This window comes from Strigops habroptila, chromosome 3 (assembly GCF_004027225.2).
Source record: "Strigops habroptila isolate Jane chromosome 3, bStrHab1.2.pri, whole genome shotgun sequence".
NCBI classification, from domain to species: Eukaryota; Metazoa; Chordata; class Aves; order Psittaciformes; family Psittacidae; genus Strigops; species Strigops habroptila.
Window position 1 is genome coordinate 78,304,603 of NC_044279.2, and position 16,665 is coordinate 78,321,267.

The following is a 16,665-nucleotide window of genomic DNA, read 5'->3' on the forward strand; positions in this document are numbered from 1 at the left end:
ACTGATGCCAAGGTGTGTCTATGTGGACAAGTCCAGCTTGCAAGCTGAGATCCATATATGTATGTTATAATGTGTCACAGTAGTTCTGCATACTTTCAGCAGAACAGTCAAGTTTTTAAAACAAAACACCCAAACACAAGTAGTCAGATAACCTTTCCCCTCTCATATGCACACATAATAAAATTGTTTCTCCCAAATCTGACAAGGTAAGAATGCTCCTTCTTCTAGTTGATAAGTATAGCAAGATTGAAGGCTTGCATACTTGTACCTGTCACTATTTCTGCCTCCCTCCAGACAGTTTTTAAATATTAGATCTATTCTTCACCTACACTTCCACTGCATAGGCTCTTACGAACATCTTACAAAATAACACCAAGTATTCCGTGCTCTTGCATTTCCCTTCAGATTTTCTTTCCAACCCTTCCTATGACACTTTCCTTTATACCCTCACAGATGCAGAATTGTCTCATCTAATCCCCTCCCTGTAGCAATTCTCTTGCCTCATGACTTTGACCTATCCTTTGCTCACTCCATTGTCTGCTTTCACCCTCTTAATTTCTGTTCAGTGTCTTGTTTGTTTCTGGCTCCTTTCTTTACAAACACTAGCCTTACTTTCCAATATTATGACAAATCCATTTGTTTCCCCAGATGATACTTTCTCTCTCATTTCTAAGCTTTTCCATAAACCTTGGAGGTAGTGAGTAATCACATTTAACTTTAAACTTTTCAGGTTAGAACTAGTTGTTTAAGAACTTTTTAAAGGAAATGGAAAGAGCTAGGCATTTCTATGGGGTGACTCATTCCATTCTAAGGTAAGTGTAAGAAATACATAGGATGAATTCTCCTCTGGAAATTACCATCTGCCCCCCTTGGCTATAGACTGAGACCAAATGATTGGTTATAACTCAGAAATCTGACTTTTAGATGGTTCAAGTTAGGCAAAACAAATCTCACTGTTAAGGTTCCAGCTCCCCTTCCCTTAAATTACACTCACACTCCAATTTGGGGTAGTGATGGTGTGCGTCTTCATTTCACTACAGTGGAGCCATTCCAGTAGCTACAGCCACTTGGGATTTCTTCGATGACACCTTTCCAGATAAAGTTTAAAAACACTACACCATCATTTTTCATCCACCAGCTGCTTTGCCACGATTACAATCACGTTTTTCTTTAGATCCCACCCACCTTAGAACATTACGATTTTGCTTATCACAAGTATCTCCCTAGTAATTTCTTTTTAGATACTTGTTCCTCTTCCTACCAAATACAGAGTTCTTACACATCTAGTTTCAAATCACTAGAACAAATTCCAATTGTGTAACCCTATAATCATACTCCAGCCTCTCTCTCTTTCCTCATATCTGACTTATAACTGGATATCTGTATGTTATACCTATTTTATTCATTGAATATTGGTGATCTGATAATGTGGAATTATGACAACAGCAAACACCTTTGCAGTTGTCAACTTAAGCTGTAAGTGTCAAACACTTACTTTGAAAAATGCAACATTGCCTGAAGGGTACCACTCAGATTATTTCTGCAAAAATAATATTCTTAGCTTACTGCTTTGGTAATAATGCCCTATCTTAGCTCTTCAGTGGCTGCTTTCCCTGTAAAATATAAGCATTACTACTTTCAGAGTCATGTTCTATATTCCTTACACACTCTTGTTCATTAAAATGTTGTCCCCAGTATGGCCAGTGACAATAATCTCCATCACTCATTTGGTAAGTCTTAAGAAAACATTTGGTTGGTTGGTTGGTTGGTTGGTTTTTCTCCATGCTGACTACCCCATAAATGCCCACAAATTTTTTTCATTGTCTTCCCTTAATTATCTTCCTCTAATTATCTTCCTCATCTTCTGTGATGCCACCAGAAAGCCTGATAATGGTTAAATTGCAAGTATGAGGAGACCATCATCACCACCATGCTGCACAATGCTATCTTAAAAACTGCTTCTTTACATTTTGAGCCATTTGCTGTACCTGACCACTTATATCTCACTTGTTCCTGTGTTTTGTTGTTACTGTTGTGTTTCTGTATCTTTTTATGTGTACATAGTGTCTTACACAGTACAGTCTAATTCCATTAGTATTCATTCCATGCAGTAGAGTACTACCAATACTTAATAATAATACTAACCTTGACTGAGTTGAGGTAAATCAGGACATTACCAAACTGTCTAAGAAGAAAGAAGTAGGAGGACATGCACTGTCTTCCTGGAATGGTATCTAAAATTCAAAAGAGAAATGCAAATTTGTAGAATTTGAAAGTCACATGGTAATGGAAATCACTGCCAAGGTTGCTGGCAACTGTGAAAGCAGCTAACCTCTAAAAATAGCATAGCTTGCCTTTTCAGGCAAAGGACCATAGTAGAGGTTAGAAAAACTATTAGTTCATCCTGTCAACTTTCTCTACAGCATACAATAACTATTGCAAGACTGTATTCAACAGTAAATTCTACAGAGACAAATTGTTTAAGTAACAGGCTTTTTCCATGACACAATTTCCGTAGCATAATTTTACTGTGAGTTATTCTTACTCTTAGGACTCTTGATACAAAGCCTGAGTTTGTTATTCTAACCTAGTTAGCCTTTTTTTTTTCATAGAATCATAGAATCAACTAGGTTGGAAATGCCCTTTAAGATTATCAAGTCCAACCTTTAAAATTATGCTTTTCAGTTATCCTGGACAAAAAAGTTTGACATATTTTAATTTTAGTTCTGCTAAGAAAGTAAACTTGATACACTGAAAATATTGTTATTGAAAAAAAAAAAAAAAACCACACAGGAAAAACACCCAGTGAAAAAATACAGTATGAAAATTAACTTCCATGCATTTGGGATTACCACATTGCTCACAAGTGGTAAAGCCATAAATAAATTAGGCATATCAGTACACTAAGTGTCAGTAAACTTTGCTGCCATCATACTATGCTGTCATGTACCCCAAAATTGCATGCTGTGTTACTTGAGAACTATTTAAAAACTTTTTTAGAGATTCTGAAGTAAGCTTACTGGGACTAACTTTTCTTAGACCCAACCAGCAGAGATTGGTCAGAGGTGGATCATAGAATAGTTAGGGTTGGAAAGGACCTTAAGATCATCTAGTTCCAACCTCCCTGCCATGGGCAGGGACACCTCACACTAGACCATGTCGCCCAAGGCTATGTCCAACCTGGCCTTGAACACTGCAAGGGATGGAGCATTTACCACTTCTTTGGGCAACCTGTTCCAGTGTCTCACCACCCTCACAATAAAGAACTTCTTCCTTATATCTAGCCTGAACTTCCCCTGTTTAAGTTTAAATCCATTACCCCTTGTCCTATCGCTACAGTCCCTGATGAAGAGTCCCTCTCTAGCATCTTCATAGGCCCCCTGCAGCACCCCCAAGTCCTTCTCCGCAGGGCTACTTTGAATCACTTCTCCGCCCAACCTGTAGCTGTGCCTGGGATTACCCAGACCCAGGTGTAAGACCTTGCACTTCGCTTTGTTGGATGAACTCAAGCAGCAGCTAGGAAGGCACAAATGCAAGTGATGTCAAATCACTACTACTTCATGACGTCAAATGATCATTAGAGAGCATGCTGCTCTGTGCAGTTTGGTAAGACGACAGGAGGTAAGGTCCTAAGGCTACGAACAGCCCTGAAGCAATCTGCTCCTGTAAGTTAGTTACCATCAATCCATCCACACAAGAAAATTAAAATATCTTTTTTTGTATATAGAAATTTCAGGAATCCGAAGGCCAATATTTTAATGCCATACCACAGCAGAGAGTATATAATTCCACTGGAAAATCATACACATTCCTTTAAATAATGTAGCCTAGTAATTATTCCTGGAAAGCACTATATAAGATCTCAAAATGTATTTCAAAGCGAAGCAGAATGTTCTCATTTTTTGTCTTTTAGCACTAGGAGATACTATGCTTGGATGTCCTGTCATTTCCATATAGAGACAATCCATCCTTTTCTATGTCTGAACCACATCATTCAGTTCTCCAACTTAAGAAAATTATGTGGTTATTTATGAAGTGTTCACTTGGGAGCAGACACTGGCCTGTATATTTATGTGTCCTTTTTTACATGCAGGCATACTTACCATGACACATATCAGCCTTGACAGGGCAATAACAGAAAGAGTTTTCCTCAGTATTCCTCCAGGGTTTTTTTATTTTTTTTGTTGTGCTCAAGAGTGCTCCCTTTCTCTCACATTCAATTTTTGAAGTTCATAAACTCACAGCAGTTTATTTTAAACAATTTTTTTAAAAAGCAAATAAACATGCAAAGAAGGCTTAAAACCAAGAATACATTTTCAGTAAAAATGAATCACACTAACAAAGTCCACACTTTTCCCATATATGATTGGAAAGTTTTAAATTTCAGTATCTATTCTTATGCCCATATTTTGACAGAAAATTTTGCTATCCCAGCATACCATCCTCCATATATTTTTTGTGAAAGATTTCATTAAAAAAACAAGCAGAACATCTGTAAATCTCACACATCTCAGCAATGAATACTACTACTGGCAAGAACCCTAGAACTTTATAGTTCTAATTCATCCCATGTGACTCATGCAGGAAGAGGAAAAAGTTCTCATTTTGAAAAATTACTTTGGGTGACCTAAGAATACCTCAAAGAAAAGACTGCACAAAGTCCAGAAAAAGTGTTTCATTCCTCCCACCCAACACCAGATATGCCTCACTTGGTCCTAAAAGAAGACCAGTGAAAATGAAAGGAGTGCTTTCCTCCATTATCCTTCCAGTGTTTTTAGGATAGTTTGTAAGACTTATGTTAAGCACCCAGAAACACTGCACTTAATGGAATGTTAATGTTAATTTACTTTTGTTAATGTTCCTCTTGCCGCATTTCATCCTTAACTTATCTCAGAAATCTGGTCTGTTTAATTTTCCACCCAGTTGAGACTCTGGAAGAAGAGCATGAGAATTAACTATAAAAATGTAGTTATATCCTCCTTTGCAATGCCAGTTCTATTTCATGCCATTGCGATTAAGAATTTGTATTAAACTTAAAAAAAAACCCCCAAACCAGTAAATCAAGCTGCTGTTCTGGGTGTTATTTATTGCTGCTAGAGGGAGAGTATTGACTCCTACACTGTAAGTGTTTCCTGGTTTGGGGGATTTTGGGGTTGTTTTTTTTTTTTGTTTGGGTGTCCTTATTCCTCCTAAAGTACGTAACTTTCAACATGAGGTGAAATGTGTACTTGTACAAACACATTACACTGTATTCTTCCTAAACTGTCTGATGTTGCTTTTTTCTTAATGCAGTCATGGGATTTCTACAGTTAACAAGAGCAAGTCAGAAAGAAATTTGTATTGAAAAAATATTTCACATCTTCATTTTAGTCCATTAATTTTTGATAATCCACATTAAAATCAGAAGCCCTGTAGACCCAGTTGTGAGCAAAGGATTTCCTCACTTTAGTGAACACAACCTACTTTTATAACAAAGCAGCTAAGTGACTTGATAAAGATCTTTTAGACAATCTAGTGGTACAAGCCCCTTGCAAGGATTGGCCCAGTGCGAAGTGCTGAAGCATGACTTACGTGCTTGAATGGCAGGAGCAAGGCTGGCTATTTAACGAAAGCCCAAATATACAAACAGCAAGAATTCTGTTCTTAATTCTAAATCCAGCAAAACAAAGGCAGCAGATCAAAAATGACCACAAATATACAACATAGTGGCTAATATGCTAAGTTACATAAAACCATAAAAATGATCATAGTGGAGCCAAAGTCTATCTGGTTCAGAAGCGTGCTGAATAAGAATACAGGTATAGAAAGAATATATTCTGATTTCACATGTAATACATGCTGCAGTATGTAATGCCACTTCCTTTGAAGTTTCTCCTAGCTTCCAACAATCTGCACTGATGACTTCCTAATCATCATTGAAATATTGTGTTAAACAGCCACTGGGCTTTTCTCCTACCTTTTTTTTTTTTTTTTCCCCAACACCACCTCGTTCTTTCAAGATTCTATATCAAAGAAGTTGTGTTATTTGAAAAAGTAGTTTGTGCTCTTTGTTTTAATTGTCTTGCATGATGTCAATGCTCCTTGGTTTTTGTATGGTACAGTAAATAATTCTTTTCTATTCCTCTTCTCCTTGTCATTTATGATGTTCTGTATTGTGAATATAACCAAACCCTGTCATTATTTTCCAGGCCACGTATCTTTCTTTGTTTAATCTCTCCTTGTTCAAGAAGCTATCCCCTTTCTCTGATCATCCTTGCTGTCTTTATTGTACGCTTTCTTGTTCTATTTTTTTTTTAAAGTAAGAAATAGAACTGCGGACAGTATTCAAGTAAGGGAACCATATCTGTATACAATGACACAGTAATTATTTTGTTTTGTTCTCTCTTTACTCATCAATTCCTAAAATTCTCTTCAACTTTTCTGATAATTTTGCAAATAGAGTTTAAGGTGTCCCGCCCACTCATGTACTACTTTGCATTTACCAAAGCTAAATTTAATTTGCATATTATTACCCAGCCTCAGATATTCTTCCACAGCTTTCATCATTCTGAAAGCTTTCATTTTTCTTTCATTGGGTAATTTTGTACCATTGGCAAACCTAGTCATGTCATTATTTGTTTCCTATACCTCATTAATTATGAATACAAACCCTTTCTTTAAAGAAACAAAAGGTTCCTTCAAGTGTTCAAATTAGGTGCATTTTATCCTTTTCACTGCTACTTCAATGAAAAATTTCTGTTAGAAGTGAGAAAGGTTATTATGTAGCTTCCTTTCTTGAAATTAGTACTGTGGGAATTTTTTGAGGTATTTGCTAACACATAGATTTTGAGTTTGATTATACTCAGATCACTGTATTAGAATGGGATTTTCATTATAAAATTTCTAATCAGGTTCTATGTAATCTCTGTATTGGTCTAGAGTCACTTGTTCACTTGTGTGTAAAAAAGATGAAAACTTAGCATTTAAAAATTAATTCTCTATATCATGCCATGTCATTGCATTTACTAGGTCAATATGGGCAGAATAGAAGTCTCCAACAATTATTTAATTATCTTTCTATATAAAATCTCTAACCTCTTTAATATGCTAGTCACTGTTCCCATCCAGGCTGGCTGGTGAATTATTTAGCCTCAATGTGATAACTCTCCTATTTGAGCATGTAATTTAAAACAATTTCATGTTACTCACTGATAAAGAAAATATATTTACTTTACTCTGAGAGAAGGTTTCTATAACATTTAGAACCACTTCTCCACTGGCATCATCTATTTAGTAATACCGCATTGTAGACTAAATAGGAACAATATCCATGTCACCTTCCTCCTATCACATTTAAAATTATTTTAGGTTTATACCTTTCTCTTCTAAACCCAGGCATTCTACTTTATTCATCTTCTTTTAAAACATCTAATATTTACACATTTGGCCTTCATGTGTTTGCTTTTTTTTTGTCCTATCTAAAGTGAACTCTGTTTGCGTCTTCTATTTCCTGTCTACAGTTTGTTTACCTCCACCTGTCCTTTATTCGAAGATAAAAAAAACCCCACACTATTTCACCTTTAAAGGAGAAGTTACTTTGAACTGTATGCTCTTCTGTATGTCAGCTTTTTCCCACAAGTTTTTAAAAAGATGACAAAGCAGTTTTTACATGGAAGTACCAAGACTGTAAGATGCTTGCAGTGGAAACCAATGTTTCCCCTTACCTTTAGTTGGAACTGATCCTTCCCATAAGCTCACTTTTTCCCAATTAGCCTACCTTCTTACTTGAACTACATTTCTGTTCTTTTATTCTTTTTTTTTCCCTTCTCTTTCCCTCAACTATACCTCAAGTCTCAGCCTCTCTATCTTGTTTTGCATATGGGTTTAAAAATATTTCACAACAAAATTAAGTCTTTTAGCTTCCTAATAATTTCAATTTTGGGTCTGGGCTACATCTTCACTACACATATTTTCAGGATATCTCTTCTCAGACTATCTCTGCATTATTTTTATACGTGTGTGCTACAGTCACTCATAACATCTGCATGACTGTTATGGGCATTAAGAGGTCTACCACCACTTTATCAGTCACTCCATGACTTCACTGGCATCACAAACCCAGTTAGCTATATGCCCACTGAGTTCTCCACTACTGCAGTTCATATTGCTTCCTTCTGTTAACTGGGACCCCAACTCCACATGGAAAGCCTCAATGCAAAAGGAATATGTTAGAGAAACCTCATCTATGGAATCACTTCCAGCCTTCCAATATGAAGTGCTCTGCTGCATGATCTCAACAGTATAAGGGCTGCAAGAGGAACATAATGGCTCAACAGTATTTCTGAAAGTTTCATCACTGCTGCTGCTCTGCCTCTTGAGCTGCTTCTCTTTAGTCACCATGGACACAGGAGACAGCATTCTGTCTCTGAGGACTATAAGCTCTCTGCACTGTAAACATGCATAAGTCATCCACGTAAAGAAACAGTCCTAGTGACAATGCCTACAATGGAAGGGCCATTTTGGCTGAATTTCTGTGTTCCAACTACCGTCTTTTTATTTGAGATTTTGGTTTTACTTTGGCAAGGGGAAGGCAAAACAAAGTCTTGTTTTGGTCTACTATTGAATAAGTAAATATTGAAAATATATTGATTTTGTTGTTAAGTAAGTTTTGTATTTATTTTTTTTTTAATTCAACCAAGGAGTTAGTCCCAGAGCCTCCATTTCTCTCTGTAGTCCAATTCCTCTTTACATTTTTATCATTCTCAGTTCCAGGGCACACCCTGTGCTAGAACTCTATGCACTCGATATAAGCATTCACTAGCAGTCCCAGATTTGTACCTGTGAGGTTTCAGCCACACACTTCCTCTAATTATGCTGTCATCTTCTGTTTCTGTAACGGGGATTATTAGTCAAAGGCAAACTGTCACAGCATCTATCAGTGAAGCCTAGCAGCTTGCAGTATAGCCTCTTTTCCAGCCAAATTCATGCAGTAAGGTTTAGAATCAATTGAGCCTCCTAATTTAAGCTTGCAAATTTGTTTTCAAATATATGTTAGACTGTTACTCATACTATAGCAACAAAATACCTAGCAAGCGTCATGCTAACAGTCAGCAGTTTGACAAAGATACGATGGTATATATTTGGATACTGTAAAAAGGATTCCATAATGGAGAAAGAACATTTCAAACATACCACATTCGCTGGCTGATTCACCCACCAACTGGAAGAACTGCTGAGCAATTTTCAGATGATCTCTCTGGGAGACAAAAAAAAAAATTCAACATTAGTTCCAGAGTTGATGCTACAACACACAGTGAAAATACACTCTGAGGAACAGATGGGGAGCAACTAACAGATGAACCAGGGCTGAAGTGAAAACAGAAAAGGTAAATGTACTGCTGTGCGTAGAAGGCAAACAGGCTTTTTGGAAGCAGGACAGAAAAGCCAAATTCATCTTCATTTATTGTCAGGACTAGCAACAGAGATTTGCATTTCACTCATTCTAGAGTGAGTACTATATGGAAGAAGATTAAGAGACTCAGAGATACGGCAATTAAACGAATGCCTCATTCACTCCATTCCAGTCCCTACAGCTCTGTTCATATTCTGCTGTTGGAGAAGTTGGAGAATCTCATGGGCTTCACCTACCAAGCCCATTTCTTGTCCAACTGCTGCATTTACCACTCCTTTGAGAATGTACTCCTGAAAAGAAAAAAAAAAAGAATTAAATTTAAAAGCATCAGAGAGGACAAGGTGAAGATTTCAGGAGACAAGTTAAGAGCCTATGTGTACATATTTTCTTCCTAAATTCAACTCTATCCCAAATCAGTTTAATACGTAGCTGGTTATTATGATATTATGATGGTGCTTCAGCACAGCAGGACAAAGTTACCTCCCAAAAATGCATTCTACTCACTGGTTAGTCACTTCTGCTAAGTATGTGGGATGCAAAGGTGTAACGTGGTTTCTGGTAAGTCTTATGCTCAAAGACAACGCACCAGAAGGAACACTGCAATATACTATTATGCCCTCTTCACCATTATATAACCAAGAATCTTAAGTGCTATATTGTTATATTAATGCACAGATTTCACTTCAAGTATGCATATTGGTTAAGTATAACCACTAACATTCTTGCTCCAAAATGCATTTTATTTTTCATGAGAGCAAAAATGTCATGAGGTTTATGCTCTGTAGTCATGTACTCTACTGGAATTAGGAAGAGGACTAGAGTACCCTGTGGTCTCTACTATGAGACACAACTATAGTTTAATTCTTCTCTAAACAAGATTTTCTCAGCATGTAACAGACTCATTTGTCTTATTAAAATATTTTAATTAAGAGTTATATCTATAAACCTGCTTTAGTAGGTACTCTTGATAAACCTGGCCAGCACTGTCACAGATGTAAAGATGGAAAAAGAGAAAAAGACACCTACATAGACCAACAATGGAGTGCAAAGAAACAATCTGAGAGTACTAGGTAGCATGCTAAGTAATCATTTTAGCACTCTTACCAACTCTCTTACAGATGTGAAATTATTATCCTATAGGTGTCATGACAAACAAGAAATTTGAGAAGAACTGAAGAAGGATATAAAAGTAGTTTTGCAAGTCTTAGCGAGGAGTTCCTTCCAAGTGTGAGAAAATGGGGAGAAAAAAAGCACAAAGATTCTCATTTCAAAATGTGACCAAGAACAATACATTTATGTGTATTAGGCATGTATATCAGAAACAGAGGCTAAAGGACCAATAGATGCCAAAAACTATTCAAGCAAGTCTTGCTATACTGAAAAATGCAAGAAGTGGAAAGCAACAGCAGAAGACACTCCTCAGCACAGAATCACCAGATCTGTGTTCTTGAGGTTTTCCTTTCCCCTCCCTCAATCTAATCCTCACACAGACTCATGAAAGGTCCCTTTCATGCCCAGCTATGTGACCTTTGGAAAATAAACTGCGAAGAGGAATAAATCAGAGACTAAAGATGTTGGAACAGCCACAAAAGAAAATTACAGTAGCAGCCAAGGGACACTTCAGTTTTCACTCATTGCAGCCAAAGTGAGATGAGATTAGAAAAGACCTGTTATTTAAACCATTTAATCTAATCTAGCTAATTTTTACAGAAATGGCTTGAGGACAATCCACATAAGCATCTAAGCTAGCAGATCTGAGGGATGGTAACCATCACCAGGGCATAAGTGACAAGTACCTATAGTTGGAAGAGGGCTTTCATCTATGCACTAATGGTCAGCTCCCCAGAATCAAGTCTGCACACAATAGAGCTGTATTCTTAGTTAACCCCAAGTGGTACAAGTAATAAACATCCTAAGTATTCATATATGCACATGTATAATTTATGCATGCATATTAAGTCTATTGTTGGCAAAGATGGAAAACACAAGAGTTTTAGGAGTGGGAATGGGACAAGCTGTCCTCAAGATACCAGTTTCGTATGTGGCAGATTTCATATCAATTTATAACCTCCGTCTTTATGTACCATGACATCAGTTTCCAATTACCTGTGGAGCTGTAGGTTCCAGGTCCTTAATCAGGTTATAAGCCTCCTGCACATCATCTGAAATACCAGACATCAGAATGCATGACAACCCACAGCACACTGTATTAGAACAAGTCACTCGTCCTCTACAACATTCTCCAACAGTCATAGACTAAGAAATAAAGCATTCAGACAGGAGGAGAAAGGTAACTATAAATCACTGTGAATTTATATCACAATGGTGATGGTTTTCTAGAACTCAACAAACATGGAGTGAGTAATAGCTTCTTTATTACTACAATTTTCCTAGTAGAGATGACTTGTCCCCCTTGTTCATTATCCAGTGGCTGCATTCTCAACAGTACAAGGTCAAGATAATAAATCCATAATCTTCTTGTCTTTTCTCATATTTATTTACCCCTCGAGGAGGATAGGGTAACATGAATCTGGAGGTAAACTTCCCCTTCATTCCTTGTCAATATTTCAAAATTTATCTACCAGCTCTTACCTCATCCTAATTCTAAAAAGCAAAAAGCACTACTAGTATAAAAGTTTAAATGTAAAGTTTAAATTCAATAAACAACTTCCTTCCACCCAAGAAATAAGTAAACTGAAAAGATCCTGAACACCTAAATCAAAAAAGATGTTGGCACTATGGCACTATGGTCAGCTTCGTAAACCAACCTAGTGAAGATGCCCTTTTTATTGCCAAAATTTTGTTAATACAACATTGTACCAGCCTCATCAAGCAAAACTATTTTTTGCCAGTACATACCATCCATATACTGTGGGGACAGTACTCCAGGGTGACTTAAGGCAATATACATCGGAGCTGCAGGGCTCCCATCCAGCCCCTCTGCTTTTGTACCCATTCCCTTGAGTAGTCATGTAGTAAGCCAGCACAAGGTACTAGACTAGCCAGAAGACTTTTTTTTTTTTAATAAAAAATAGGGGTTTTTTTGTTAATTTTTGGCTAGCTCAGCTCACCAATAACCAACAGGAAAAAAAAAATAGCAGCAACCCTTATTTTCATTAATGTAGACCATCAGCACAGAATTATGCTCTTCAGGCTCCAATAGCTGCTAAAAGTCACTACCTTAAAGAGTTGAAAAACAATGGGATGCATGTATGTGCTTCAGTGAGTCCAGCTTGGAGCCCGTCTTTGTCAGAGACCTTGTAAGTTTTGGAGAGACAGCTGTACTGGCTCCTTTGTCAGTATGCAAGTCATTTGTATACCACAGTGAAGAACAGAACCTAACTAATGAAAATTATTGCAAGGTTGACAGCAAATTTGTAAACAAGGCTGATTCTTTAGTGATGCAGAAGATGTACTTTGCTTCTGTGTATGTCGAACTTAATTTGAAACATAGTATTATTAACAATATTATTGGTAATAATACCAATATTACCTATAGTGATATTGGCAACAAAATACTGGACAGAAAGGTGGCTGGGAACAGCAGGCATAGATTTACCAGTGCTAAAATGTACTGACTAACTCAATGTATGACTGGTTGTATGGATAAGGGGATAGTAGTGGATGCTGTATAATGTGACTTTATTGAGATTTTATTGTATTGTGGCAAATTTGTATTTGCCACAATACAAATTTCTGTAACAGCTAATAGTTATATCAGTAGTGGGATATTCTAAAATTCGTCACAGTCTGAGTTGAACTGAAACAATGAGGCAGTGTTTCAATTGTATATGAAGACAAAAGAAGCAGTCCTGGATACTGAGCACCAAAGAGAACTTGTTCCAACTAAAAAGATTAAATCTCACCAGTCTTGTTAATTACAAATCCTATAGATGTTACTCAGAATCAGTATCTGAAACTCCAAGTCAATCACACTCATGGAGCTTTTTCAATGTATTATGTTTGTGTATGCTCGGATTCTCTGATGAGTTTACTGTGATGCAAAGAGTAATAAGCTGGTGCGGCTTACTTCCATCAGAAGAATATATCTCCTTTTTTCCTGGTAATTTTTCAACATTTTGAGGGGGAAAAAAAAAATGTAGGCATGGACTTTATTTATTTAAAAATTAATAAAAGACATTTTTCTGCTTTCAGATGCTCTGGCCATCTAAACTTATTTTGTCACCTTTAAAAGGTTTTGGTTTTTTTGTCACCTTTAAAAGGTGACAAAATACATTATAAAAAAGTAGTGGATGGAAAAGCAATCATCACATCACCTTATATTAGATGACTGCAGTTAACATCTACTCAGTACTCAGCCAGTCAAGCTGCAGTTGAATAAAGGAACACAATGAAGGAATAGGAATGGCTCTGAAAGCAAACTCATATAAAATTGAAAGAAGCCAGACAACTAAGGAGAGAAACAATGCTTTCCAACTGATTCTGGCTACCTACCTGCATTCTTTGAGAGTTGTATAATAGAATTGGAATGAAACATTTTGCTCACAAACTATAGCCTTTTTTCGCAGTGATTTTGGCTCATAAACTGTTTGTGCCATATTTACAGAAATAGTGTAAGTAGTATAACTCTCGCTATAAACATACAAACACCATCATCCCCAAAGCCATCTTCTGCAGTCCAAGAACCCCCAATACTCTGCTGAAGTAGATTTAGTTGACTGCACACAATGAAAGCCCTTCTCTACAAGCCATGGGAGCTCTTAGATCATTATTTTCCGGAGGAACAGAAAATGAAATAAATTGCATTTCACTACAAAGGAAAAAGAAAGCATTTCATTGAATAGTCAGTTGAGATCAGATGAATTAATGTCATCCCTGAAGCTATGGAAGAGCCAGAGAAGGTGTTATTTACCTTGCCGGAGATAGTAAATCACAAGATTCAGTCTTGCCTCAGGAATAACATCAACCAGAGGAGGCAGGACCTGCAGTGCTCCTTCTCCTCCTCGGAACACCACCTGCAGAGAAAAGCAGCATATTGATAACTGTGTTATCAAAACCTTGTCTATGATCTCTTAATTCAAGGAAATTAATCCTTAAATTCCTATATTAACAATAGGAAAAGGGCAGTGGTACTGACATTAGCATAATCCCTGTTTTAATATAACTATAGAATTATGCTGTGTGACAATCTTTATTCTGAAGAATATAAAGTATTTAATCCATCAGTAAAGAATAACTATTCCAGCTTTTAGCAACTCAAAGCAGTGGCACATTATATATCAAAGATTTTAAAGAATAATATGGTCTGAGACAAGAGTGAGGGGAATACATACAGAATTACAATTTGCTTATGAGGTATTCATACAGAAAAATTAGGCTAACAACTCTGCATTTATTTAGAATGCCACAAGATCCTAAATTGGTTAGGAGCAGTCAATTATACTCCAGTTTCACATGACAGTTCCTCCAACAGAATCTAACATACTTATTCAGTAAACCACTGGCAAAAAGACCAAAATTCAAAATAAATAATGTTAACTTACAAAAGCTCAGTTGGAAAGCAGTTTTAACTCTTGGGGAAAAAAGTCTTAGCTGCTTGTGACTACTCTTGAAAAAAGACAATGCAAGCAACTCCCCATCATTAAATAAAAGCAATCTACTGTTACAAAGTAATAATACCGCTGCAGGGAAAATTAACAGGTGATTAGCGACTTTTTAACTGCAGAACACACAAGTATTTTGGCTTTTATCAGCAGCTTTTTCCCTACAACTCCTTCTTTACTACTTTTAGGATGAAGACCATTTTCTCTGAGTTATCTTAATTCCACTCATCTTAATTCACCTCACATTGTTTTCCTACTAAGAGTTCAGGGTCATGCATTCTGACTTGTTTCTACAGTGTCCTTATTGACTGGGCTCCACAAAATATCTTGCAGAGGTATTATTACAGGGCATAAATTATTTTAATATGCCTTCGGGGTTAAAAACAACAGCATTATTATTTTCTTGACACAGTCTCAAACTGACAGGAAAAGATGCCATGGATAAAAAATACACTTGATGGCACATTGATTATATAGGTAGGATGTCTGGAGTGGGATTTACATGGCAGCAGAGATTCAGTTGGGCCTGCAAGTCCCAAAATATTCCATTTTATGAATCATCAAGAAAAGCTCTAAAAATGAGCGCAGTTCATATTAAATCCAAGAAATACATTACTCACCAGATTGTGCTTAATGAGCTCCTTGCCAAACTCAAATGATGATGAAGCACTCTCTGTCAAGTTCTTGAGCTCTGCCTGGAATTACATATATTCCAAAATTTTAACACAAAAACAGAAAAACACACAAGCATAAATGGAGCTTCATATGAGCCTGACAGAAAGACACCTCCAGCAGTGCTGGGCCACTGGAAGGTTTTTGCCTTCCCAGTTCTATGTGATGTTTTAGCAATTGCGTAATACATAGAGACACAAGGTCATAAGTGGGAAAAGTGTAAGACTACTGTGCACACATGTGGACAGATGGCTTAATACCAGGAAAACTGTCAGAGGTGACATTCCTAAGAGAAGGACACGATGACAAAATAAAGACCTATATCAACATTACTGATTAAGACAGATAAGGAAAAAAAAATCTGTACAGAATCTTGAACTAAAATAAAAGTGAACTGAAGGGCTGTCCAATAGATACCTCAGCAGCCTTCCCGTTGTAAAGGCGGAAATGGTTACAAGCCTTAAGGTTAAGAGCAATGGTGCTGTCAGGAACTTGCTGAAGATAAACAGCTAGCACTTCCTGTGATACATCATAGTAATCCAGTTTGTAATAGCATAGGGCCACATATACATTCAGGGCCAGGTATTCCCTGTGGGAAAGAGGATTAAAGAGAACATTTAAATTCCACCAGAAAGTTATACTACAGAACACTAAAATCAGTGATAAAGCTCTCACATGTCTATACATCTTTTACAAGCACGTCAAATCACAGAATCATCAAATCAACCAGGTTGGAAAAGACCTTTAAGATCATCAAGTCCAACCATTACCCCGGGACTGCCAAGACCACCACTAAACCATGTCACTGAGGGCCTCATCTACATGGTTTGTGAACACTTTCAGGGATGGTGACTCTACCACTTTGCTGGGCAGCCTGTTCCAATGTCTGAGCACCCTCTCTGTGAAGAAATTTTTCCTAATATCCAGTCTAAACCTACCCTCAGCTTTTGAGGCCGTTTCGTCTTGTCCTCTCACTTGTTGCTTGGGTGAAGAGACCAACCCCCCATCTCACTACAACCTCCTTTCAAGTAGTTGTAG

The 16,665-nt window shown here is 37.0% G+C and overlaps 1 protein-coding gene across 8 annotated transcripts in view; it reads right to left on the minus strand.

The window, feature by feature from the left end:
• Positions 1-16,665, minus strand: part of TTC26 (tetratricopeptide repeat domain 26) — a 50,996-nt gene that overhangs the window by 13,922 nt on the left and 20,409 nt on the right. For 7 of the 8 annotated variants that reach the window (XM_030479499.1, XM_030479506.1, XM_030479505.1 and 4 more), the window contains 7 exons: positions 16,045-16,216; positions 15,576-15,650; positions 14,265-14,367; positions 11,498-11,553; positions 9,628-9,681; positions 9,172-9,235; positions 2,146-2,234 (listed from right to left, as the gene is read on the minus strand). In XM_030479499.1, the coding sequence (XP_030335359.1) occupies positions 2,146-2,234; positions 9,172-9,235; positions 9,628-9,681; positions 11,498-11,553; positions 14,265-14,367; positions 15,576-15,650; positions 16,045-16,216 (613 nt within the window). The remainder of the gene's footprint in view (positions 1-2,145; positions 2,235-9,171; positions 9,236-9,627; positions 9,682-11,497; positions 11,554-14,264; positions 14,368-15,575; positions 15,651-16,044; positions 16,217-16,665) is intronic. The other variant, XR_003990559.1, reaches the window with a different exon arrangement.